The sequence below is a fragment of the Mixophyes fleayi genome, chromosome 10, assembly GCF_038048845.1.
Source record: "Mixophyes fleayi isolate aMixFle1 chromosome 10, aMixFle1.hap1, whole genome shotgun sequence".
Classification (NCBI taxonomy): Eukaryota; Metazoa; Chordata; class Amphibia; order Anura; family Limnodynastidae; genus Mixophyes; species Mixophyes fleayi.
Window position 1 is genome coordinate 37,751,853 of NC_134411.1, and position 22,716 is coordinate 37,774,568.

The 22,716-nt window shown below is 40.8% G+C and overlaps 1 protein-coding gene and 1 long non-coding RNA gene across 3 annotated transcripts in view; one reads left to right on the forward strand and one right to left on the reverse strand.

Moving 5' to 3' along the window:
• LOC142104024 (uncharacterized) overlaps positions 1–22,716 on the forward strand; it is a 275,970-nt gene that overhangs the window by 111,858 nt on the left and 141,396 nt on the right. The window lies entirely within an intron of this gene.
• RASSF10 (Ras association domain family member 10) lies at positions 16,170–18,216 on the reverse strand. Its single transcript, XM_075187501.1, has one exon. The coding sequence runs from the start codon at positions 17,880–17,882 to the stop codon at positions 16,545–16,547; it is 1,338 nt and encodes a 445-aa protein (XP_075043602.1). The 5' UTR covers positions 17,883–18,216; the 3' UTR covers positions 16,170–16,544.

A 22,716-nucleotide genomic window follows, 5' to 3' on the forward strand; every position in this document is an offset into this window, starting at 1 on the left:
TGGGCTGCCTATTGTCCATCACTAGGCATACAGTGTTTGAAATGGATCCTTGTTCAATCATCATCAACATTTATTTATTTATATAGCGCCACTGATTCCGCAGCGCTGTACAGAGAACTCATTCACATCCGTCCCTGCCCCATTGGAGCTTACAGTCTAAATTCCCTAACATACATACACACACAGACAGAGAGAGACTGAGGTCAATTTTGATAGCAGCCAATTAACCTACTAGTATGTTTTTGAAGTGTGGGAGGAAACCAGAGCACCCAGAGGAAACCCATGCAAACACGGGGAGAACATACAAACTCCACGCAGATAAGGCCATCGATTGGAATTGAACTCATGACCCCAGTGCTGTAAGGCAGAAGTGCTGACCACTTAGCCATCGTGCTGCCCATAGTTTATCTAAAAAACGAGCAGTCAGGTGGGATATTAAGTTAGAAAAATTACCATTAGGGTAAGTAAGCATGTTAAAATATATATGTAAACTCCATTAAAGTTACAATTATGCTTGAACATAGCAGAGTTAATTAGCCGTTTAGTTATACTTGCTCACTCTTCCAGAATGTAAGGGAGACTCCTGAATTCTGGATAGGTCTTCCGCACTCCTGGGAATGCAGGCCATTCTGCCCATCCTGCCCACTCCTGGTGAAGTGGGCAGGATGGGGGCCTCCATGACGTGATTAGTGGCCCCCATCCTCACATTTCACCTTCCCTCTGGGATCTCCTGGAGATGAAGAGTGGAAAGTCGACAAGTATGCAATTAGTTTTCGGTTGAACCACTAATCAACACAATCGTGCTCATACATACATACAGACATACACTGAAAATCTGCTTTGCTAGCACATTTGCAGGCTCAAATAGCACCTCAAATTCTTCACATACAGGAGGTTTAAGGCTCGTTCTCAAGAAAAACTTTGCAGCAGCAATAAATAATCCAAAATAAATATTATTTTAAATGGAAATATTCAGACTAGCAACAGTTGTTTTTAGCCAAAGTGAGTAAGTTTACTTTGTTTCATGTCAAGTTTCGGGCAGAGAGCTCACACGATGGGGATATTTGTTGAGGCAGATTTAGCACAAGGGGATGATGATACAAGTTGTTAAATCTGGACTGGAGTTTATGACTTTTATTCCAGAGGAGAAATGCTGGTCTTACAACTATGTAGCAGCTGTTTTATAGCACAGATCTAGACATGCAAATGACTCTTTGATTATAAAATTAGAAGAATTATAAACTGATTTGTTAGCATATTTAGGAGTCAGTGCCCCTTTCAGCTCATTCTGTAAGCGGCTTTTCCCACAAGCCTGGTGTAGTCGTTAAGCAGCTCCTGATGACAGAAACGCTTTTATCTCTGTTTCTTCTTTCAATTTTCCACTTGTTTCAAAACTCCATCTACAAAGAGATGTAGAAATTCACATTCCTGTGGCTTAGCAGAGCAGGTCCCCTACATGGCCTGTGCAATACGGAGCCATAGACCCGTCCTCTTGATGTAATGACCTATTGTAGTAGCCTCATACAATAGAGGCCTCTGTGGAATTGCCCAGGTTACATAAAAGAATTGTGAGCACAAGAGGATGTCACTTTATAGATAACTATGTATATAACACTGACAAAGCTGAGCACAATGTTTTAGCAAATATTTAACACAAAAGACAAAATGTTTATGCACTCTGGATAAGTTCATAATTGAGTGAATTCCTTTTTTTTTTTTTTAATATAGATGAGATCAGAAAATGCCCGAAATCCATATTATCTGTTAAAAGACATGTTATTGGGTTTGTGTTTTTTAAAATGCTCCATTCTGTTTTTCTTCTGCCACAGTATAGCTGTCACTTGGGAATATTAATTGTAACTTTTCTATTTTCTTGCCCATTGGTAGTGTTCACTTGGAGTTGTTTGTGTAAAATGATCATTTTGCAGCGCACATTGTACAGCAGTTTGACAGATTTGTTTTCAAACATGAGGCCTCATTTTGACCTTTGCAGTGTAGTATAAGCTTTGGCTAAAGGCTTATAATTATCATGATCATCATCAGTTATTTATATAGCGCCACTAATTCCGCAGCGCTCTACAGAGAACTCATTCACATCAGTCCCTGCCCCATCTCTGAGGAAATCGCCTATATGGGGATGAAACGTGTCAGGAGAACAGCAATTATTTTAACTATTCTTGTGGACTATAGTTCAGTGCCTATACCAGTGCATCTTTCTACCAACCGTTCACCTTTACACTTCTGGAGAGTCCCGGAGGAGACGGGGACGCACTTCTATGACGTCAGTCACTAGCGGGACCACGCGCTAGTGTTTGGAGTTGATGTGGTGAGAACAAGAGCTATACACGGAGCTCCGTATAATATCTACATCTAGAAGAGGAGGATCCATGTCGGTTATACAGTACATAGTACATATCAAGGTACCGGTCCTATAATACATCGCCAGAAATTGGTAAGAAACTTTTGTTACCTTTTGACATTCCGTATTGGATTTCATCAGTTATTCCAAACACACCACTTTATTCTCCATATTATTATCCCTAATAGGGTTTGGAAATTCCGTGAAAATCATATCATAATCTCTATAATAATAGAGTGGAACGGGTTTTATACAGTTGCTGGACTGGTATATATATTATCTGGTTAGCGTGTAGGTGCACCTACCTCGCTATCAATTGTTTTGGCACCGGCAACAGCCCACATTGGTTGTACCTATTATGGTTTTTTATATGCTAGAATAAACATTTTTTAATTATATACTTTGTGCATGAGTGTTTTTGTGGCAGACTCGGGCATACCACCGCATACCTTGGTTGTTATATTTATCTATTTTTGGGGTGCAGATCCCCAGCGTTGGTACCGAGTCTGAGCAGTCATTTCAGTGCCGGACTTAGTTATAATTTCCTGCCCCATTGGAGCTTACAGTCTAAAACTAGGTACACACTACAGAAATTTCAACCAACTTTTTATGCCGAGCAATTTTACATGCGATCGATGGTCCGATCGCTCGGTCCATGGACTGCATACACACGAGCCTTGTTTAGGACGATAAAGGGAGGAGCGGACCTCCCTTTAGCGACTTTTTACAGCCATGTTGTCGAGAGCAATGACTGTAATTTTGTACTCACTGTTGTGGATCGGTCGGAAGTTTATACACACTACACAGCGGAAACGAGATTGGAACGAAAATATTAAACTGTACGACCAACCAAATGAGGCGACAATCGTCCATTTGGGCAGACTTTCGACCATCGTGTCACTGCATACACTGACCCGACTTGTGATTTTGAACGAGCGGTCGTATGTAGGCTGATTGAGCCGATTATTGGACGAAAACCGTGTAGTGTGTACCCAGCTTAAGTTCCCTAATACACACATACACAGACAGACAGAGAGGGAGAGACTAGGGTCAATTTAGTAGCAGCCAATTAACGTACCAGTATGTTTTTGGAGTGTTGGAGGAAACCCACGCAAACACAGGGAGAACATACATTCATCCAAAAATAGTGGCAGCAACTGTATCCTGCAAGGAAGGAACTTTTGTGGAGTCCTGTTTTCAAGCACTTTTTATGTGGATAATAATGTACTGTAGGTTAATTTTAATGCACATGATGCAAGAACTCGAATACTATGAGGAGGTATGTATATCTCTTACCTTAGTTTCAACTGTCTTAGCACAAAACTATAACCCAATCTATAAAAATATATTGGCATTACATGTGTTTTTTATTGAACTGGGCAGTCAGTGTTAAGGCTGAGTACACACTACAGAAAATTTCTCCTGATCCATTATCATTAATGATTTTACCAACGACTGAAAGTCTTGATCAGCAGCTGATTCATGTGTACACACTATACACGTTTTACAAGATTTACCTTCAGATCTTTATTTTGTCATAATCTTCCTCTTGAATAGATGGTGATTCTGCTCAATCCAAAGAGATCTATATACACTGCCGGTCCTGAGTGCGTGCAGACTGCAGAATTGGAACAACATCGTTCCATCGTTCAACAAGATCTTTAGTCCGTTTAATTAAATGAAATAAAATAATATAATGTACTTCAGAACAATAATCATTCATCATTGGATTGTACCCTCTAATGCGATATCGGGCTGAACGGTCGTTTATCGTCTGATTGGCCTGATAATCAAGTGAAAAACCTGAAATGTCCTACTCGATGACAGCATCGGTCTGTGTGTGTGGTCATTGAGCAATAGGAGACATATTGTCCTTACACCCCAACTACCCAATGCTCTATTCAATGTGTCCCTCGGTATGTAATAGTGTAGAAATCCCCTACCACAGTTTATTCATTTTAATTTTTAACTGCTTTAATATGTGTGAGTTCAATTCCCGACCATGGCCTTTATCTGTGTGGAGTTTGTATGTTTGCGTGGGTTTCCTCCGGGTGCTCCGGTTTCCTCCAAAAACATACTGGTAGGTTAATTGGCTGCTATCAAAATTGACCCTAGTCTCTCCCTCTCCCTCTCAATTTAGACTGTAAGTTCCAATGGGGCAGGGAGTGATGTGAGTGAGTTCTCTGTACAGCGCTGCAGAATCAGTGGCGCTATATAAAAAAATGGTGATGATGATGTAGTAATGTGCATAGAGTTGCAGAACTCCATTTTTGGAGCAGAGCGGTGCCATATGTAATATTTAATTATTACATATAATGCAGCTCTGTTCACAAATGGAGCAGAGCTGGTCTCTATATGTCTGCGTACCCTTGCTCTGCCCCAGCTCGTCCTCTAGATTACGCCCCCAGCAGACGGCTTTGCAAAGTGGCTGAAGGGCAGCAAATATGGAGGAAAGAGTGACAATACATCCATATTTCCCTTAAGACATATAACACAGTCTTGTAATCACCTCTGTGGACTCGTGGCAGCTGAGGGCCAAGTTCTGTTTGGTGAAAAAGAGAATCCCCTGTTTGTGCCGCAGTCTTCCCTCCTGTAATTGTTTTTTACCGTCGCGTTTATGTGACACGAACGAGCGGAGTTGTCAGGATGACACCTCATAAGAGTTTTGCTTACTGTGATCAGACCTGTGATCTTATAATTACCTCTCTGGCTCCAGCACAATCCTTAGTAAGTATTTAACCATCCAAATGAGCAAACCAGCAATTTCAGGGAGATAAATGATACAGGCACTGTGGTTTCTCCTTCTTCAGCACTATTTGGATGTCAGTCGCCAGACACCAGAATGAAAATCACATCTTTTAGACTATACAGAAGAGCTGTCTTTAAATTAGTTACATACTTGGTGAGGCTGAAAAGGGCACAGGTTCATCAACTCCAACTTTTTATTTTCTTCTAAAATCTAGCTGTAAAAAGAACACCAAACTAAGCACCAATTTATCCTCACAGGGGGGAAACAAATCCTTCCTGATCTCAACCAGATTATTTTGTGTACCAATTCCCCCATTTGTGCAATTTACTATTTAGTATTGACATTATTCCGTGACATGCTGTGATTATAGGTCCAGTCACTCAGCATACATGGGTAAGACGGCCAGATCGGCTCATATATGAGCCCAGCCCCGCTTGTCACCTCTGCAGTTCAGGGTGTAAGACAACTTTATAGATCACGGTCATCCTGTCTGACTAAAAGATACCATCAGATGTGGATTGCCAGTTAAACTGTTTATCCACAAAATCCTAGCTAATTTATTGCATTGTTAATTGATTTTTCCTAAACCAATACATTTGCTTAATGAGAGGGGACACCAGTGTTAAACTTAATTAGCATTTGTATTGGTGCCAGCTGTCCCTGATTTTAAATTTAAAATCATCTACTCCCATCATATTTATTTGCACTATATTGGCACTCTTCTCTTGTTCTGTAGTTCTGCCACTAGAATACTGCTAGTACCACTTCTCTTATAGATCCTGAGCATTATTCTAAGTATCTGTTCTTATTCTGTATGTATGGACAACTGCACAGGATTATACTCCTTGTTCTGCCTATAATTTGTATTTGCTTTTATTGGTTATAGATATCTACACAGTGACATTTCTATTCTTCTATATCCTGGATGTAATTCTCGTGTTTTTGTCTTATTCTGTATATATGAAAAACTGGAAGGAGGGCAGTTAAGTGGGGGACTGGAAGGCTTTGAGGAAGAGATGGGTTTTTAAGGCCCGTTTGAAGCTGGGCAAGTTGGGGAAACTTCTGATGGGGGGGAGCTGGTTTCAATGGAGGGGGGCAGCGTGGGAGAAGTCATGGATGCGAGTGTGGGAGGAGGTAACCAGGGGGGAAGAGAGGCGACGGTCATTGGCCGAACGCAGAGGGCGGGATGGGGCGTGAATGGAGAGGAGGTTGGAGATGTAGGGAGCAGAATATTTTTCTTATTCTTTATAGTACTGATTTAAAGGTATTTGAAACAGAATAGAATTATTTAGCAGGTTCAGGTTATCTCATAGGTAATTTCATGTTGTAGTATGTTGTGATGGGAATAGATTTAGCAGCATCTTGATGTTGTATATAAATGCTGACAAGTATCCTCTTGTTGAACTGTTCTGCGTGAGTTGTAATATTTTGTAACTGTAAATCCAAGATAGATTGTCAATAACTATTGAGCGGAAGTAATTAACCAATCCTGGATTTGCTGCATCCCTTATATGTATTATCAATTATTCATCCACCCTTCACTGCAAATTTGCAGTAAAATAAATATCATCACCAATACATTGGATACCACTATTGGATTGTTTAACAGATATAGATGTAGAGCTTTAAATACTGCTTCACTGTGGTTTTGGTGTTTTGTCTTTGTACTACTGATGTCCCCTCAAACACTTAATTTCAGTAAAACCTAAAATAAAATCACTTGTCATGTGATGCGGCATTGTGACAGAATAATTCTTTACCTTAGTTATAAAAGCAGGCTGTTAAGTGAGTGATATAAAATGAAAGTCGATTTGTTTTAAATTGCTTTTTTACAACAGTTAGTATTTACTCACTACGTGTAAAATTGATGTTTTGGTTCCTTATTAAAGGAGAAGTATCTTTATTTTATATGTCAAAGTACAGGGTGGTCAATAAGTGTGGAAACACCCTTATCAAAAGGAAAGGAATAAAGAAATATTAATCCAGTGTCTACAGCCATACAGAGCGCTCCATGCTGCCTACTCTTTCAATGCTACATCTATTAGTCTCTGCTCTATCACTTATCTCTCCTCACTGCTCCCCGCTCACATCTTCTCTACCCCCACTCCCTCGTCACTGCCAGCCTAATGTTGTACCTGTACCATTAGTCACTGCCCTGTTCAGCCTTCTTTTCTATCCACTTTCATTATTTTTTTTATTATAACGGAACAAAACATTTCTTCTCATGACGGCCGACATTGACCTCTCAGCTCCATTATGACATTTAAAAATGTCAACCTTCGGTATGACAACTACAAATGTTATTCCTGCACAGTGTTCTGGCCTTGCGAATAGAGAGGACTCTTACATTTTAACAGATTAAGTCAGTGTTGGCTTAACTGTGACACTCCAGATGTTTGTGAAACTACAAGTCCCAGCATACCCTTCCAGCAATAAGCTGCTATATATTGGCAAAGCATGCTGGGACTTGTAGTTTCACAACACCTGGAGTGTCACAGGTTAGCCAACACTGGATTAAGTGGTCTATATCATCAACTATAATTTAAAAATAGAATGCTATAGTACAATAATAAAGCATCTATGATATCTTCCTATGTATTCCCAATATCCAGTTGATTTATTGGGAGAAACCCTAACTAGGGCAAAAACACCCATATTCCCTGGAGAAAGGGGCTATCTCCCAATAATACATAGAACCTTAAGTTCTATATAGACTCTACTATAAAGAGTATCTTAGAAGCTGTTTTAGCTAATAGGCACTTTTTTTCTAAAAAGGTTTGTATAGGCTATATTTGCTTTTAATTCTTTTTGGGGGTTTAAAAAAAAAAAAAAAAAAGTCCACAGCCTTGGATTATTGCTATAAAATTGGCCCAGTTGGAGAACATAATATAAAGAAAAACCTAGATGATAATATTTCATTCCGAAATGCAAACTACTAGATAAGATGAACAATTTGTGAAGCTGAGCCCCACTCTGGGTAGATGTGCATCTCCACCTGTCACAGGGTGTAACACAGACTTCTGAACAATGGAGCTGTATAGACAACTGACAGTGTCGCCAGAACAGCGCGTAGACTTGAACAATGATGGCTATTTGCCAGGAATCTATATTCATCATTGGGATTTATGAAATTGATTTAGATAAAATTAGAGTGTAATCATCCCTAAATGACTACAATGTCTCAGATTCTCAAGAAATTTCTGCGTAAGCACAGGTACACCTTGTGAGAATACATGATCTATTTACAGGTTTTCATTATGAGAAGGTAAACTGGGAGCGTGTGATTATTTTCTGTGTTCTCATTTCATGTTCATCATGTTTTGTTTCACATGCTAGAGCCATTTAAACACTGATCTCACTAGCATGCTGCGTGTGTGGTTGATGGAATGAGAGGCTAGTTTTCTGTAAATATAACCAATGGTGATATTAAAGCTGCCACACACCGTGCACTGTGGTCATTCGGCCCAATCACACATGAATGACCATATTGCATTGTGCATATGTCCTCTCTACATCATACTTGTCAATTTTCCCGGAATGTCCGGGAGACTCCCGAAATTCAGGTCAGTCTCACGGACTCCCGGGAGAGCTGGCAAATCTCCTGCACCTGGCACCCCAAAATGACACGATTTGCGGTGAATCACGTCATTTTGTCCCCACCCCCATGACAAAACGGCATTTCCTTCGCGGAGCGGGGCCAAAATGACGCGATTGGCCGTGCCCCGCCCCCTCTGTCGTCCAGGCACGCCCCTCTCCCGGACAAAGCAAGTAGAAAGTAGGTAAGTATGCTCTATATCCGTATTGGACCTCACAGATTAACCAATGGAGGTCACTGATTGGTCCTATGTACCATCCTATCGAAGAAATTCCAACCTGCAATTCTGTATGAGCACATTTTGTTATGTCGAGGTCAGGGGTAGGCTGGGCTGGGGGGGCAAGGAGGCATCTGCCCACCCCCCCGGGCTGGTCCCATAGTGGGCTACTTTGGGTTGGGTCACTGGGCCCAGGGGCAAACGCAAGATTTGTAGAGTGGGGGTTTCCACACCACGCCGCCAGTGGGCGTGACCAGCATGCATGGGGTTGTGGCTATAATTTTAGACAGTGCTTGGCTGCTCTCCAACTCTTCCTATCCCCATAATATACATGGGCAATGCTGCATGCATTACTGTTAGGTGCACACAGCTCTCCCTTTTCAAGCAGAGCCATGTGAAGCGGGGGCAGGGTCCAGCCACCTCGAGTATACAGTGCCCCAGGCACTAGGAAACCCCCCCTCGGTTTGCCTATGGGGCCATATGCATTTTGTTTCCATTTAAAATGTTCCCAATGGGCTGCTGAGTTGAGTCTTGCCCCCCAGGCTAAAATGTGCCAGCCCTCCCTTGATGGAGGTACAGACAGAGCAATGGCTGGCAACAGTAGCCGTCTTATTATAGTTACTGTATTATCAATCTTCCCCAAGTACAAATTATGTAATAATATTGTGCATTACTTGATAGAGGGTTCGTGTTAGTGGCAGTGTGGGGATCAACGCCTTTCTCATTTTAGTGTTTTTAATTGTACTAATGGCCATATCTCCCACGTTTCCTATTGAACCTGCAATGTGTAGTTGGAATTCACAAAGCTAATTTGTATCGCTGCCAGCCAGGTGTCAGGGTAATTACTTTGTTGTGTGTATATATGGGACATTTTTTCGTTTGGTTGAGTTATTTAAGATGACAGCCATAAGATCTAAACATGCTAACGACTTCAGCACGCTGTAATGCTTTGAAGTACGTGTCTAGAAACTTCATAGAAGTAAGAAGGAGCATCTGAGCTTCAAGAGGACAATTATCCTCCCACCTTAATAAGCTGCATTCCAAGCCAGGCAAATTCAAGGTTTGTTATTACGCTCACAGAGATAAAACGCCCACCTCTACCCTAAACCTGTCTGAGGCAATTTCTCTTAGCTGAGCTAAGATCTTAGATTTATTTATGAGGATGAGATGTACTGATCTGACACAATCACTGCAGAGAAGGTGATCACAATGTATCTGATCTTCCCTAAAATATTCAGAGGATAAATTAAATGTTTAGTGAACTGGAAGCAATGAGCTTCAGGGACGTTAACTCTAGAAAGAAGAAATTCTGTCCTGGTTGTTGTTTTTATCTTTTTAAAGAGTCGTGGGGGTTAATTCATCAAGCTGTGGGTTTCAAAAAGTGGAGATGTTGCCTATAGCAACCAATCAGATGCTAGCTGTCATTTTGTTGAATGTACTAAATAAACGATAACTAGAATCTGATTGGTTGGTATAGGCAACATCTCCACTTTTTCAAAAAAAAATTATTATTACGGGAGTTAGGTTGCACAAGTTGCATCATTTTTTACATCTAAAGTTATTAATAATGATAATAATAATAATGATTTGTTTTTAAGGATTACCTGCCATACACTCTGTGATATTGCTATTGTAACAGCCAGATGGCTCAAAATTGCCATGCGTGTACCTTAGACCCCATAACCACACTTGCCTACTCCGTTACCTAGTTACGGGTACTTAACTTATAAGATGTATTCATTTTTTATGTTTGATTATACACTGCTAATGAAATCAGCTGTAGGTTTCTGAGGAACAATGCTCCCTATAAGAAACATCCTTGGCATACAGGCTAAGCTTAGTCAATAATTAACTTCAGACATAATGGTACATGTAACATCCATTGAAAAAGTAAACTTTTCTGGAATAAATGGTCGTCTTGATTTATACATGTTTTGCGGTGTGTTCCTGAAACTTATCATTCATAATGACTGTTACGTTTATAGCAGGAAAATCTACATTTCCCTAGTATGTAGCATTAGCCAACTGTCAGTGGCGCTCAGAAATGAATGGTATGATTGGCGCACAGACAGTGTTCATAAAAATGTCCATTAGCCTGACTGGTACTGCAATAATATCTTATGTGCTCTCTGCAGGAGTCACATTTATCTTCAATCTCAAAGTACTTAATGATTATTGTGAGGGTGACAGTGATCTGTAGGTAAATTTAATTTGAATAAATGTTGCCTAAAGATTCCGCTAGACAAGCACCCTGTGGATATGGCAGCTGACTCGCAATATGCAGCTTGCATGACCTAGACGAGCCTAAATTGCTTACAATTATCCCAACTATTTCAGAAGTTGATTCTGCACCTTTTCTGCCACAATGCTACCTATATTTGAACTGTTCAATTGTTATGAATATCTAATCTCTTTAATTTCTGGTCCTTCTTTATATCTCAAGAACTTCCTGTTTCACTGTCTACAAATTTGTGACTTGCAATGAGTAATGCTGACAAGCACACTGTTGTTGCAAGTAGACGAGGGCCCGTGGTCGCAGGGGCCCAAATGTCTACACAGGATTCTGGCTGCATGGTTCTTTCCCTGGTTCTGCTAGAGTGGAAGCACCTAAATGGCTTGTTTAATATACGGCACTTTCTAAATTGGGAGCACTCTAGTTAGAATTCAGTACTAGAATGTCTTTCAATTGCCTTTTATACTTATTAAACGGACTGTGGTCCTGCACGTATTGGGGTAGGGTCAACTCACAGGGACCAGGAGCACTAACATATATAACCGTTTCCACTTATGGCACAAGATATATTGCTTTCCCTCTACGTTTACAGTTGTCGTTCACGGTTATAATCTTATTAAATGTATTACAAAGGTCACTGGTATGGATTGACAGTAACTATTTTCCTATGAACGGCGACGTGGGTGATGTAGCTTTTTATTTGAGTGTTGTATAAATTGGAAGTAATGTATTGTAACCAAGTTTCTTTCACAATATCCCTGTATTTGCAGCAATATCGCAAGGTGGGCGTTCCCGAAAATACTAATCATTCACAATTTTTTTTATTTTTTTTTGCGCAGCACAAAATGGTTTGGCTGTGTTCTGTAATGTAGTAAAATTGCAGTCACCTTGTCTGTTTATTTGATGCCATCCATAATACCAAAATATTTTGTAGCTGAGCACACCAGAAAGAATGGGGCCAAAATAGTGAATTATTTAGAAATAACAGTCTGACTTGTTGGCTGTACTAGTTTCCTATTGCAGAGAGTGCCAGGAGCAAGCTGAGAAAGAAGCTCAGGTCTGCTGATAACATGTTGTCTGGGCTGCAGCCTTACTACATAGCAACAAGACACAACTTAATAATAACGCACAAATCCTAGCTGCTAGCAGAACGGTATCCGGACACAATGTGCTGCTGACACAGGTGGAATACAGTTTTCTTTGTGGAATGTAGAATGTGGATCCTGGAATTGCTCAGAGTAGTCTCAGATATCTCACATCTACCGGCATGTGATCTCTTTTAGCTGGGACTTGGTGCTCTCTACTCTTGTACTTCACATTCATTTCCAAAATGATTGAATCTGGGCTGGATTGGAAAACTGATGCTCACTGTGCTTTCCCAGCACAGCTGCTTGGCCTTTGTAGCGTCATGCTGAAGTAAAGGGTAAATTCTCACTTGTCGTACGTGAATGTAAGCATCTTCTCAGCTGCAGCGCTCCGGCGTGACAGTGGAGAATTTGAACTCCCATGCGATAAAACGGCAGCAATTCAGCTGTTGTGGACGTTGCACTTTTCCACTGGCAACAATTCAGTCTTCAGCCAGAGCTATGTGACATTCCCCTATTGGTGTTTGTTTTTACCATAAATCAGCCCAGTCTGCAGTCACCACAGTGAGTGAGGAAAACAGGAGTAGAGTCCTTTGTCCCTGGTAGAATGGATCACGTTGGCACATGTGACGTAGTGTACAACATGTTAGAGAGCTTTTCTGAAAATTGCCTCACATCAATATATATCCACTAAACATATTTGTCCAGTCAGAAGAACATAAACTTCAGTAAGTTCTTGGGGATAATGACATAGAAGGTGCCCTGAAATAAGTCCATTGTGTTTGTGAAACAAGTCAGGATGTTTAACCCCTTATCTGCCAGAGCACCCACCAAACCTCTACTTAGCAATAAGCAACAGGACTCCAGCCAACCAAATAAGTCAAGCTTCACCACATCCACATTGTGTGAATACAATACAAATGGCACCTTTCAGCTGGGCCAAATTCTCTGGCTTAATACATTGTGCTTCAACAAACAGTGTTTTGTTTGCTAAGGTTTTAGCAAATCTCCCAGATTTGTACTGTCCAGTTCTGATTTGTTAGTAAAACAAGGCTGAACAAATACAAGGTACCAGGTAGCCATGATGTTGAACATTTTTATCTGGTGCCTAACTTTTTTTTTAGCAGGGAATTATTTATAGACTTTTCCAGGGCACCCTACAGTTGTGATAAGTTTCTGGTGGGAATTTAATACCACAAAAACACTGGAATTATGAAAAATATACTAAACTGAAGAACAAATGTTATGAAGTCATTTTGCAATAAACTATCTTCCCATACATGGGGGGAGAGGGGATTTATAAAGCTAGTTTGCTAATTCGCATTAATGCAAATAAAACCTTAATCACAATGCACAGGAGTTTTTTATTAGCTGAATCCCCAACGGCTCGACACCGAAAGGGATTGTGCTTAGTTCAATTGGGTGGGGCTTAGTGATTGGGCCCACAATGCATGATTCATAACTGGTAAACAATGCCTGCGACATGAAAACTGGCACTGCCAGGACAGACATGGTATTGGACAAGCACAAGATGCTAAACTATTTTTGCATTGTCTTTGTACTGTCTTCGTTTAACTGTCCTCATAAATATTGGAGCTTATTTAATAACCAAGAGCAATGACCACAGATGCGCTGCAACCAACAGCACCTGATAGAGAGTCTGCGAATCTCTGGCAGACTTTGAAAAACGAAAGCAAACATCTGATTGGTTACTATGGGTTACAGCATATCCGCGCATATTGCACCATTATTAACAGTATAACAGAAGCGGTAATTTTTCTCCAGGCCTTCTGCTTCCTTTTGGTTTTCATGTGCTTAATGTAATCCAAAAATCAGAGACAGTGTTTCAAACTAAGGCTTGTATTTATCAAAATGGGGCGATAAGGATGCTTTTGGGGTTTTTATCGGGTAAAAAAAATAAATCACTTATTGACATAATTTATCAATAAAATATTGCTGGATAGCTCAGTGATATTCGCCTGTCCGTACGATGCTGCCCCTGAACGGCAAGGCTTAAGTTACTGCTTTGCCAAGACAGTTTCTGTGCATGCTTGAGCCAGCTTGTGAATGTACATTAGAGCTGAAATCCCAGATATAGGGGGTCTAAGTATTATAAGGGTACAGTGACAAGCAAATCGCAGTGATGCATAATGAAGCACCGCTGTAATTTAACTCCTGTTTTCTCCGTTTTAATGGCTGATCGCACTATAATACACAGACACCATGGTGCCAGATATGGTCTTCAATTCTACTAATAAAAAATGCAATACAAAATAATAATAAAAAAATAAAAATAGTCAAAACCACTGAATATTGAAATGCTTTCATGGAATAAAACATTATTTCAATTGTTTTCATCTGTTATTGCTATGCTAAAATTGTAATAACCGAACAAGTATTGCAAAGACATTTAATAAATATGTCCCTTATTTCTACACCAGAAAATTTTCTTACACCTTCTTTATTTTTCTAGTATAATTATATCGCTGCCTGAGAGCAATGCAGCAATATCTGTGGTTGGCACTGAAAGAGTTAATATAAGTGATTCCTCATTGAGCAGAATGATTTGAAAACAGGAAGTTTCGGTATTCTCCTTTCCTGACATTTGAACAGTTAATCTATGAGATGCTCAATTGTACACTCACAGCCCAGGAATTTTCATTTATTGCATATGCCCAGATGGGCAATATCTGAATTGCCCCTTTCATTACGAAGGCCTCTGAAACAAAACATAGCTCTAAGGAGTCGTACACATGGGCGTTTTAAAAATAACACTAGTTAAATGCACAGACAAAACCAAGTATTTTGTCCTTGGTTTAACAGAGCATTGGAACCATGTTCATTAATGTATCACAAAGCTCCCTAAAGCTTAGTTTACTAAGTGTTTAATGAGCGTTCCCATGGAAGTTTATTGTATATGACTGAGCGTTAATGTTTATAAACTCTGCAAGCAACTTCAAAATTAATACAAAGAGAAATGAACGCTTATTAGAAAGTTTGTGTGTCCGGGTATGTTACTTTTTGGACCATCACTGAAAGAGCGTTTAATAGGCTTTAAATATGAGCGTTATGTGCTTACAATTAACATCATTGTGTACGAGGTTTAGTCAAGAAAAAAACATGTCAGTTATGCATTAGGAACAAAAGAGTCACTTCAAAAATGTCACATGTCATTCTGACACCTTACAAAACAGAGACCAACCCCTGCATGATTATCAGGGTCTTTTCATCGTAACTTCAACATTAAAATAAGGACAACAATCTAAGACCACACACATCCGAGCTAAACTCTATTGCCATACTTTACTGAACAATCATGGGGTGTTTATATCAAAAACACCATGATTTTCTTGTGGAGACTTATCCCTGCCATTGTGATAGCGGAGATAAACACTGGCGGAACAATACAAAATATTCCCCTTAACATTTAACACTTACACCTTTTTTTCTGTTTGCAAGTGTTCATTAGGATTTATATATACATTTTGTTGTTCACCCGTCTTATTTATTCACATTCATATTTATTAATGAGTGAAATGTAGCTTTTAGATTCCACTGTGGTGATAAAATGAAATCATTAGACTCCACAACAGAACAGTGTGCACATTGGCATCAACCAATCAGCCAGTAGAATGTTTGCTTACCCAATGTTAGTGACCTTCATTTCACTCAGCAAAATTCCATTTTAATCTCCGCTACCACACTGGTACAACAATATAATATTTAACGCAGGGTGATAACTGCCAGACTCCAAGAAAAAGGATCTTTGACTGGAACAAACTCAACTTGCCAACTAACAGGACATATAACTAAAGGAATAATGTTGTTTTAATTAAGCTGGAACTCTAAAGAAACACTTATGAGTTTGCAACATGAACACATACCCCAAACATCAGCTATCATAACCAAGTGATAAAAGGTAATGCATTAGAATAAACAGTACATGCACTTATATCGACACTTAGCAAATATTTATTTAAAAAAATAAGTTTACAAACAATACCCAGTGTTTCTAGGGCTGTCAGAGCCAGCAGAATGCCCCTGGGTGTGTGTTGTGTGCATCACACAGCAAAGATAGTATAGAAACTTTACATTAAGTATAAAATAAACCTTACATTTCAGGTACAGCGTTGCAGGAGTTTAAATGTGCTTGCCTGTGTGCAAATAGGGATGAGATAAACATTAAAAAGTTCACTTTGTGATTACAATCTGTTAATTAAGATAACGATTTCGACCTTTCCACAACAGGAATAAATGAGTATCTCTTTTCCTGTGCACCCTGAGAATGGTAATTTGGTAATGTCAGCTATACCAAGGATTCACAGACTGGTGTAGAGTCAGAGTCCTGACTGTGCATTGAACTTAATCCTGTGTCTGAATCCTCATCATTTCCTTCACAGTTTGTACAGCTCCCCACATCCTTATTGACCCAAACTCCTGGACTGTCCACAGAGGTCCTTTCTACAACCTGTGAGCAACTTGGACTGAGCTCCTCAGTTGTCTCCTGTTGCTCTAAAAGTTCTAGTGCACCGAGACTGTCTAAGAGACTTTGTAATTCTCTCTCCTTTTCATTCCACACTTCTTGGGTGTAATCCAAATCAGCCCTGATAGCTTCCAGGTCTGTATTCAACCTCAGTCCTATGTAGAGACTGGTACTGAGCTCTGTTTTAATTTGTTCTTGTTCAAGGAGCAATTCATTTTCACATTCTCCATGGTCTCCACTTGTAGTGGAAGGGTCATGGTCCTTTGCAGACAACTCCTCCTGACGCCGGTCCATCCACCTTTTATTTAGCTCCTCTTGGATCTGGCTGGTTATCTGCTCAATCAGGTTCTCCTGCTGGGTTATTTGATCCTGAAGCAACAAGATCCCTTCGCATTTCTGAGCATAGTCCTCAAAGTCTACAAATAGTTCTTCTTGAGAACCTTTTTCTTCTTCTTTGCTGTCAGAATCCTTTTCAGGAAGCCCACCAAATAAGTATGTATCTTGGACATAATTAACCCCATGCCTTTTCATCCTCTCAAAATGAATTTTAGCCTCATACCTTTCTATGTCTTTGTCCAGATCATAAATCCTCTGCACCTGCTGGCGGATGGTGTGGTCTTGGGAGAGGACCATGTGTACCAAAGTTTCCATCTTCTCTACTGCAATGGACTCTTTAGATAAAGTCTCTTGTCTCTTTTTGTTCATCTTGGCCAACTTTCTGAAAGCTTTTCTCACCACCCTGCGCTGTTTCTCTTTGGTCAGAGCCATTGTGGCTTTGGTAGCTTCCTTGAATTGACAGGGGCTTTCCCTGCTAAGGACCACCTTGGCTTCAGCGCTTCTGGGTCCTATATTGGGCAGCGAAGCTTCGCTCCTGACCAACACAAACCTCACATTCTCCTGTTCCTCTCCCCACGCCGTCCATAGCCTCAGTATTTTGGTTTTGTTCGGAAGTATCCTCTCAAAGCCCCTCCACTTTTCCACAATGCAGTAACAGTGGGGTGGCCCTAGCATCATGGAACCCTCCACTGCTTCCGTGTGGTTGTGATCTTCCAGCAACACTTTAACCACATCTGCGCAAGTTGTGCGCCGGGTGAGTCCAGAAACCAGTTTCTCCTCTTCGCAGAGCCAGACAGAGATCTTCCACTCCTCCTCGCTCTCCATCCCAGCCCACGTCAAATCACCACTCTTGTGAATGAAATACAAGAGCAGAACTATAATCCATAGATTCCAGAGCAGTCACACAGTAGCCGAGGAGGAGATTCCCACAGTCCGTGAGCGAGATATTGCTGCTGGTACTTTGCGCTCTCAGGATGCGCAATCAGCTGCCCAGCTCTACGCTTCAAATGCCCAGGACAAGAAGCGATGTCTGAACTCGGCTCCTCTGGCAGCGATACCCCGCTGAGTTGTCGCTACTTTCACTGTTCCCCACAAGGACACCAGACCTAGCTGTTTCTCTTCACACTCTGCGCCCGCACAGCTCTGTCTGCAGCTTTTTCTCCAAACACACGTCACCTTCCCCGCCCCTTCAATAGGATTTGCCATCTCTCCCACAGAGGGACTGAGAGGCACCCGTCCTGCTTTAGACCTTACTTTTACTAACTGTTGTCAAAGTCTCCTTACAAGCTTCCTAATGCAGGTAAAAAGGTAAAGATAATATATATATCGCAGGATACAGTCTGTATCCATGGACCTAATACCTCACTAGCGAAGGGGAGCCAGTAGCATGTGTTTATCTGCAGACAATTTGCAAACCGTGAAATAGGTTTTTTTTTTTTTATTTCCTTTTCACAATAACTAATAACATCGAGCTACAAGCATGCCCAGGTTTCACTTTTACTTGTTGCACCATTAATTTGCGAATGTTTTCTTGCTTATTAGTTCCAAAATATTGTCAGGTGCTTACTATCTCTTCAACCTATTTTAAAAACCTAACAATTACAATATATAATGCAACAGACATTTAAACTGGTTTTGCTGGTCATAGGGAGAGAACAGCTCACACACATCTCTCCTTATTTGCACCACAATAGTAAGCGAGGTCTGCTATAGACTCCAGCGGTGTACAGATATACAGGGGTCTGTGACATATTGTCTTGCTTATATATAGTACAGTTTGTTTTGTTTAAAAACCCATATATGTATAGCAGCTAACCCACACCAATGTCAAAGTGTGACTGCTTAGTTTTATATGTTGATATTGTTATTCATATAAGATATAGCTGCACCCCACCACAGTGTATTTTGGTTACTTTGTAAAATAATTTGAAAGCGTGATATTTGGAAGAATGGTAAATCACATTGTCTGTTCCATTTACATTGTGCAAGGGAGGCCAGATGGAAGTGTCCAGTGCACTGAAATCCCTGTGATGTGAGAATGGTTTCCTATTATTAATGCTGATTTGCATAGTATAGAACTAATGCATTCCACACATGGCATTCACCTTAAATACTAGGGGCTAGATTTACTAAGCTGTGGGTTTGAAAAAGTGGGGAAGTTGCCTATAGCAACCAATCAGATTCTAGCTGTCATTTTGTAGAAGGTTCTAAATAAATGAAAGCTAGAATCTGATTGGTTGCTATAGGCAACATCCCCACTTTTTCAAACCCGCAGCTTAGTAAATCTAGCCCTAGGTGTATTTATCCTGGAGTCAGGAACCAATCTGTATAGTTAGAGATCCCACTGCCATATCTCCGGCCTGTGTTTAACAGTGTGCAACTGCCTATGTGTTCCGTGGTTTATATACAGCAGCACGGCATAAGGCCCAAACACCGTTTTTATATGTATGGATGTATTTTGGCAACATGTTAAAGGATGCCGTGGCTTTTGGTGCCTGCCAATAGCTCTGCAATAGAACTCTACTGAAGAGCTTTAGGCGGAATGGCTTGAGGTAACAGTGGGGTCCCTATATCATCACCATTTATTTATATAGCACCACTAATCCCGCAGCGCTGTACAGAGAACTCGCTCACATCAGTTATGGTGTCCCGGAGCAAAGTTTTTGGTTGGGAAAGGGTCCCTTTGATATGTGTCCGCCTGCTCCAGAGGCCCCAATCTGCTCTTCCGAACATGAAGTCCTGTTTGTGCTCCATGTCAGCTGCATAGACTGCTACGGTGGTAGCTATGGCTGGTCAGCCAGGTGATTTTCAACACTCCATGTTTGGCCAGAGAATAATTTTATTCCTAATAGAAATCTGATCGGATTGATTTGTAACCTAACTGATGTGTCTGCATGGTGCCATCAGCAACCTTTTACCCAACATGCCAACTAGCCTGATTTGCACACTGCATGTTTTATTTTTTTAAGTGAAGCCTGACTGTGTAGTTCTCGGACTGTGCTGGGGGCTTGGGTTCTCTCAACCTTTCCCGAAAGGCCCCTTAAGGGGATAAGGGTCTTCATTCCCCCATTCGCTGAAGCTAAAGGCCCTTAACATACCGACCCCCTGGAGCCTAATGGCCCCCTTAGGGTGCAAGTGGGCCCCATATCCGCCACTAGGCTCAATGGGGCCTTTTTTTTGCCAGGGGTCAGCTTAAGCCTTCCCCTGACTTCATAAGGAGGGGCCTCCAACGACATGGGGAGGATGGAAGTCATAAGAGGCCGACCTTTCACCCACCAAAAAACAACATATGGACACAAAAAAAAAAACGTGCAAAGTGACTATATAGTGCGGGTATAAAATAAATGAGTGCCATATAGACCCCAGCCTTTCGGCCAGAAGTATAATAACTGTCCTTGCAGTATGTGTGTAGTAAGATGTTCTGTTATCCATTTTTTCTGCATTCAAACACTCGGGTTACAGGGCTTTACTTTTTTGTATTAATCATTAAGGATAGGATGAGGAGAGCTAAATGGAATTGAAAGTTTCTTAAAACAAAATATATTTTCATAGCTCTGTTATAAAATAGCATTACCTTACAAAGCCAAAAAAATTAGACATTTAATCCTTATTTAGGGAATTGTGGCCGGAGACATGCAAATCATTTATTATATGTCCATGTAGGCCAACTATGCATTCAGAACTGCCGCCTTCTAGCTCAGCCAACTATGTAGAACTTCATATGTAACTTGCTACAGCTGTCTCGCATACCTGCCAAGCTAATGTCTCCTTTTCACGATATTAGAATAGTCTGCTTCTGCTTTTCCGTTGATTATTTTCCAACTGCAATAATCCGGCCTGAATTAATTAACTGGAGTTAAAGGTCTTTTTTTTAACACCAATAGCTAATCCATCCCAGTTTATTTTTGCAATTGTATATTAAGTGTGGAATACAGAAGTAGAATATTATCACACTGTGAATAGAAGTGTAGTCGGGGACACACAGACCTATGTGTCAATACTTTCTAATGAATGAATGGATTGAATGTTAGATCAGCCCACAAAACGGCTGCAAGTCTACTGTAAAATTTTGCTGCGTCTTTTCTTACGGAGAGATATCTGTGAAGTTTGAAATACTCCCTCTGTTACTATAAACAGAGCTAATTTATGAAATCACCTGCCAGAATCATCTCTGTTGCCAGCAGACAAGGATAGCCAGCTGTGTCATTGTACAGAGTATTTGTGATGTCCAAGGCACAGGTAGATTTAGTGACATGTCTGAGGTCCTGAACTTGCTTTAACCACAAGATTGATTAGTTGAAATTTCACTTGCAGACCTGTTCATAAATATTTGAGGATATTGAATAATATATGATCGTGCGTTCCTGCTGCACTGGTAGAGCAAAGCTAAGGTGCCCCGGTGAATTGTGAGTTGTTAAACTTACAGAATACATAAAGATTTGTTCATGAGCATCAGCTTAATTACCTGGTTTAGCCAAGGGATATAAATGATTGTATTGTAACCAACAAAAATATTATATATGGGAGGGACGGTATTACACATGATTTCTCAGAAGTCCGTAAATTCCCCTGGTGTTACATTGTATATTAATGAGGTTGTTACCCAGAAACCACCCAGTTTTTGTACAGGGCTGAAATTAATACCACTCTCATACTGTCGCCCCTGTAATTTCACGGGTATTTCAAGCCGAGTTTTTGCCGAGACACTGAGTGTCCCAGCTCAGAGACCCCGTGCACACTGCAACTTGGACCCGGCAATTTCCTGGGTCAACCCCATTCATACTGAACACGGGTCTGCCCTGGCAATAAGTGTGAGGAGCTGTCATTGGCTGAAAAATACTGAGGTCATTTAAAGGGGAATAGATTTTTTCCACACACAGATGAGGTCAAAGTGGATGGTGACTGTTCACAGCATTGCTGTTATCATGGCCGATGAGTCACTATTGGGTTGCGTTTATTTGCTGTTTTATACAGCAAATGAGAGCTTTCTGCAGCTGCACAGTGTCATTTCAAGAGGAGAAAGGAACAGTTTATGGCACAGAGGGAGAATACTCTGTGTCTGTATATGCACAGGAGGAGAGTTTTTCTCAGGGCCAGGGTCCCAGACACCCAATCAGCTGCTTTATGTGAGACCCCGGTTGAGAAACCCGGGTCTCGCCATTCATACTGCAGGCTAACCGGGGCCGACACGGGAATTATCCCACCAAAAGTCCCAGCTCTAAATCCCGGGTTTTCAGACCCTGGATTTTTCACTAGCACCATTCATACTGCGCCTAAATCCGGGTCCTCTGGGCTTGCCCCGGCAAAAACCCAGTTTTTTCAGGCAGTATGAATGGGGTTAAAGTAGTCTGTAAGATAAGGGTCTTATTTAGCATGGTGTAAGAGCCAATGGTGTGCTATAGCCCATACAAACCAATCAGATATCAGGTTTTACTAGTATAGTTAGACTAGTGATTTCTGATTGGCTGTTATGAGTTACAGCATTGAATTGTGTTGTGGGTCAAACCTTAAAATACAAGACCCCAGATGAAATATAAGTCTATTCAATTTAGCTTCAAATCCCACAATTGCAGAGGGGACAATCAAAGAGAACTTCACTGAGCAGATGTTTTGTCTCTGATCTGTCACAGCTCCGTTGGCAATTGTCATAACTTAATTA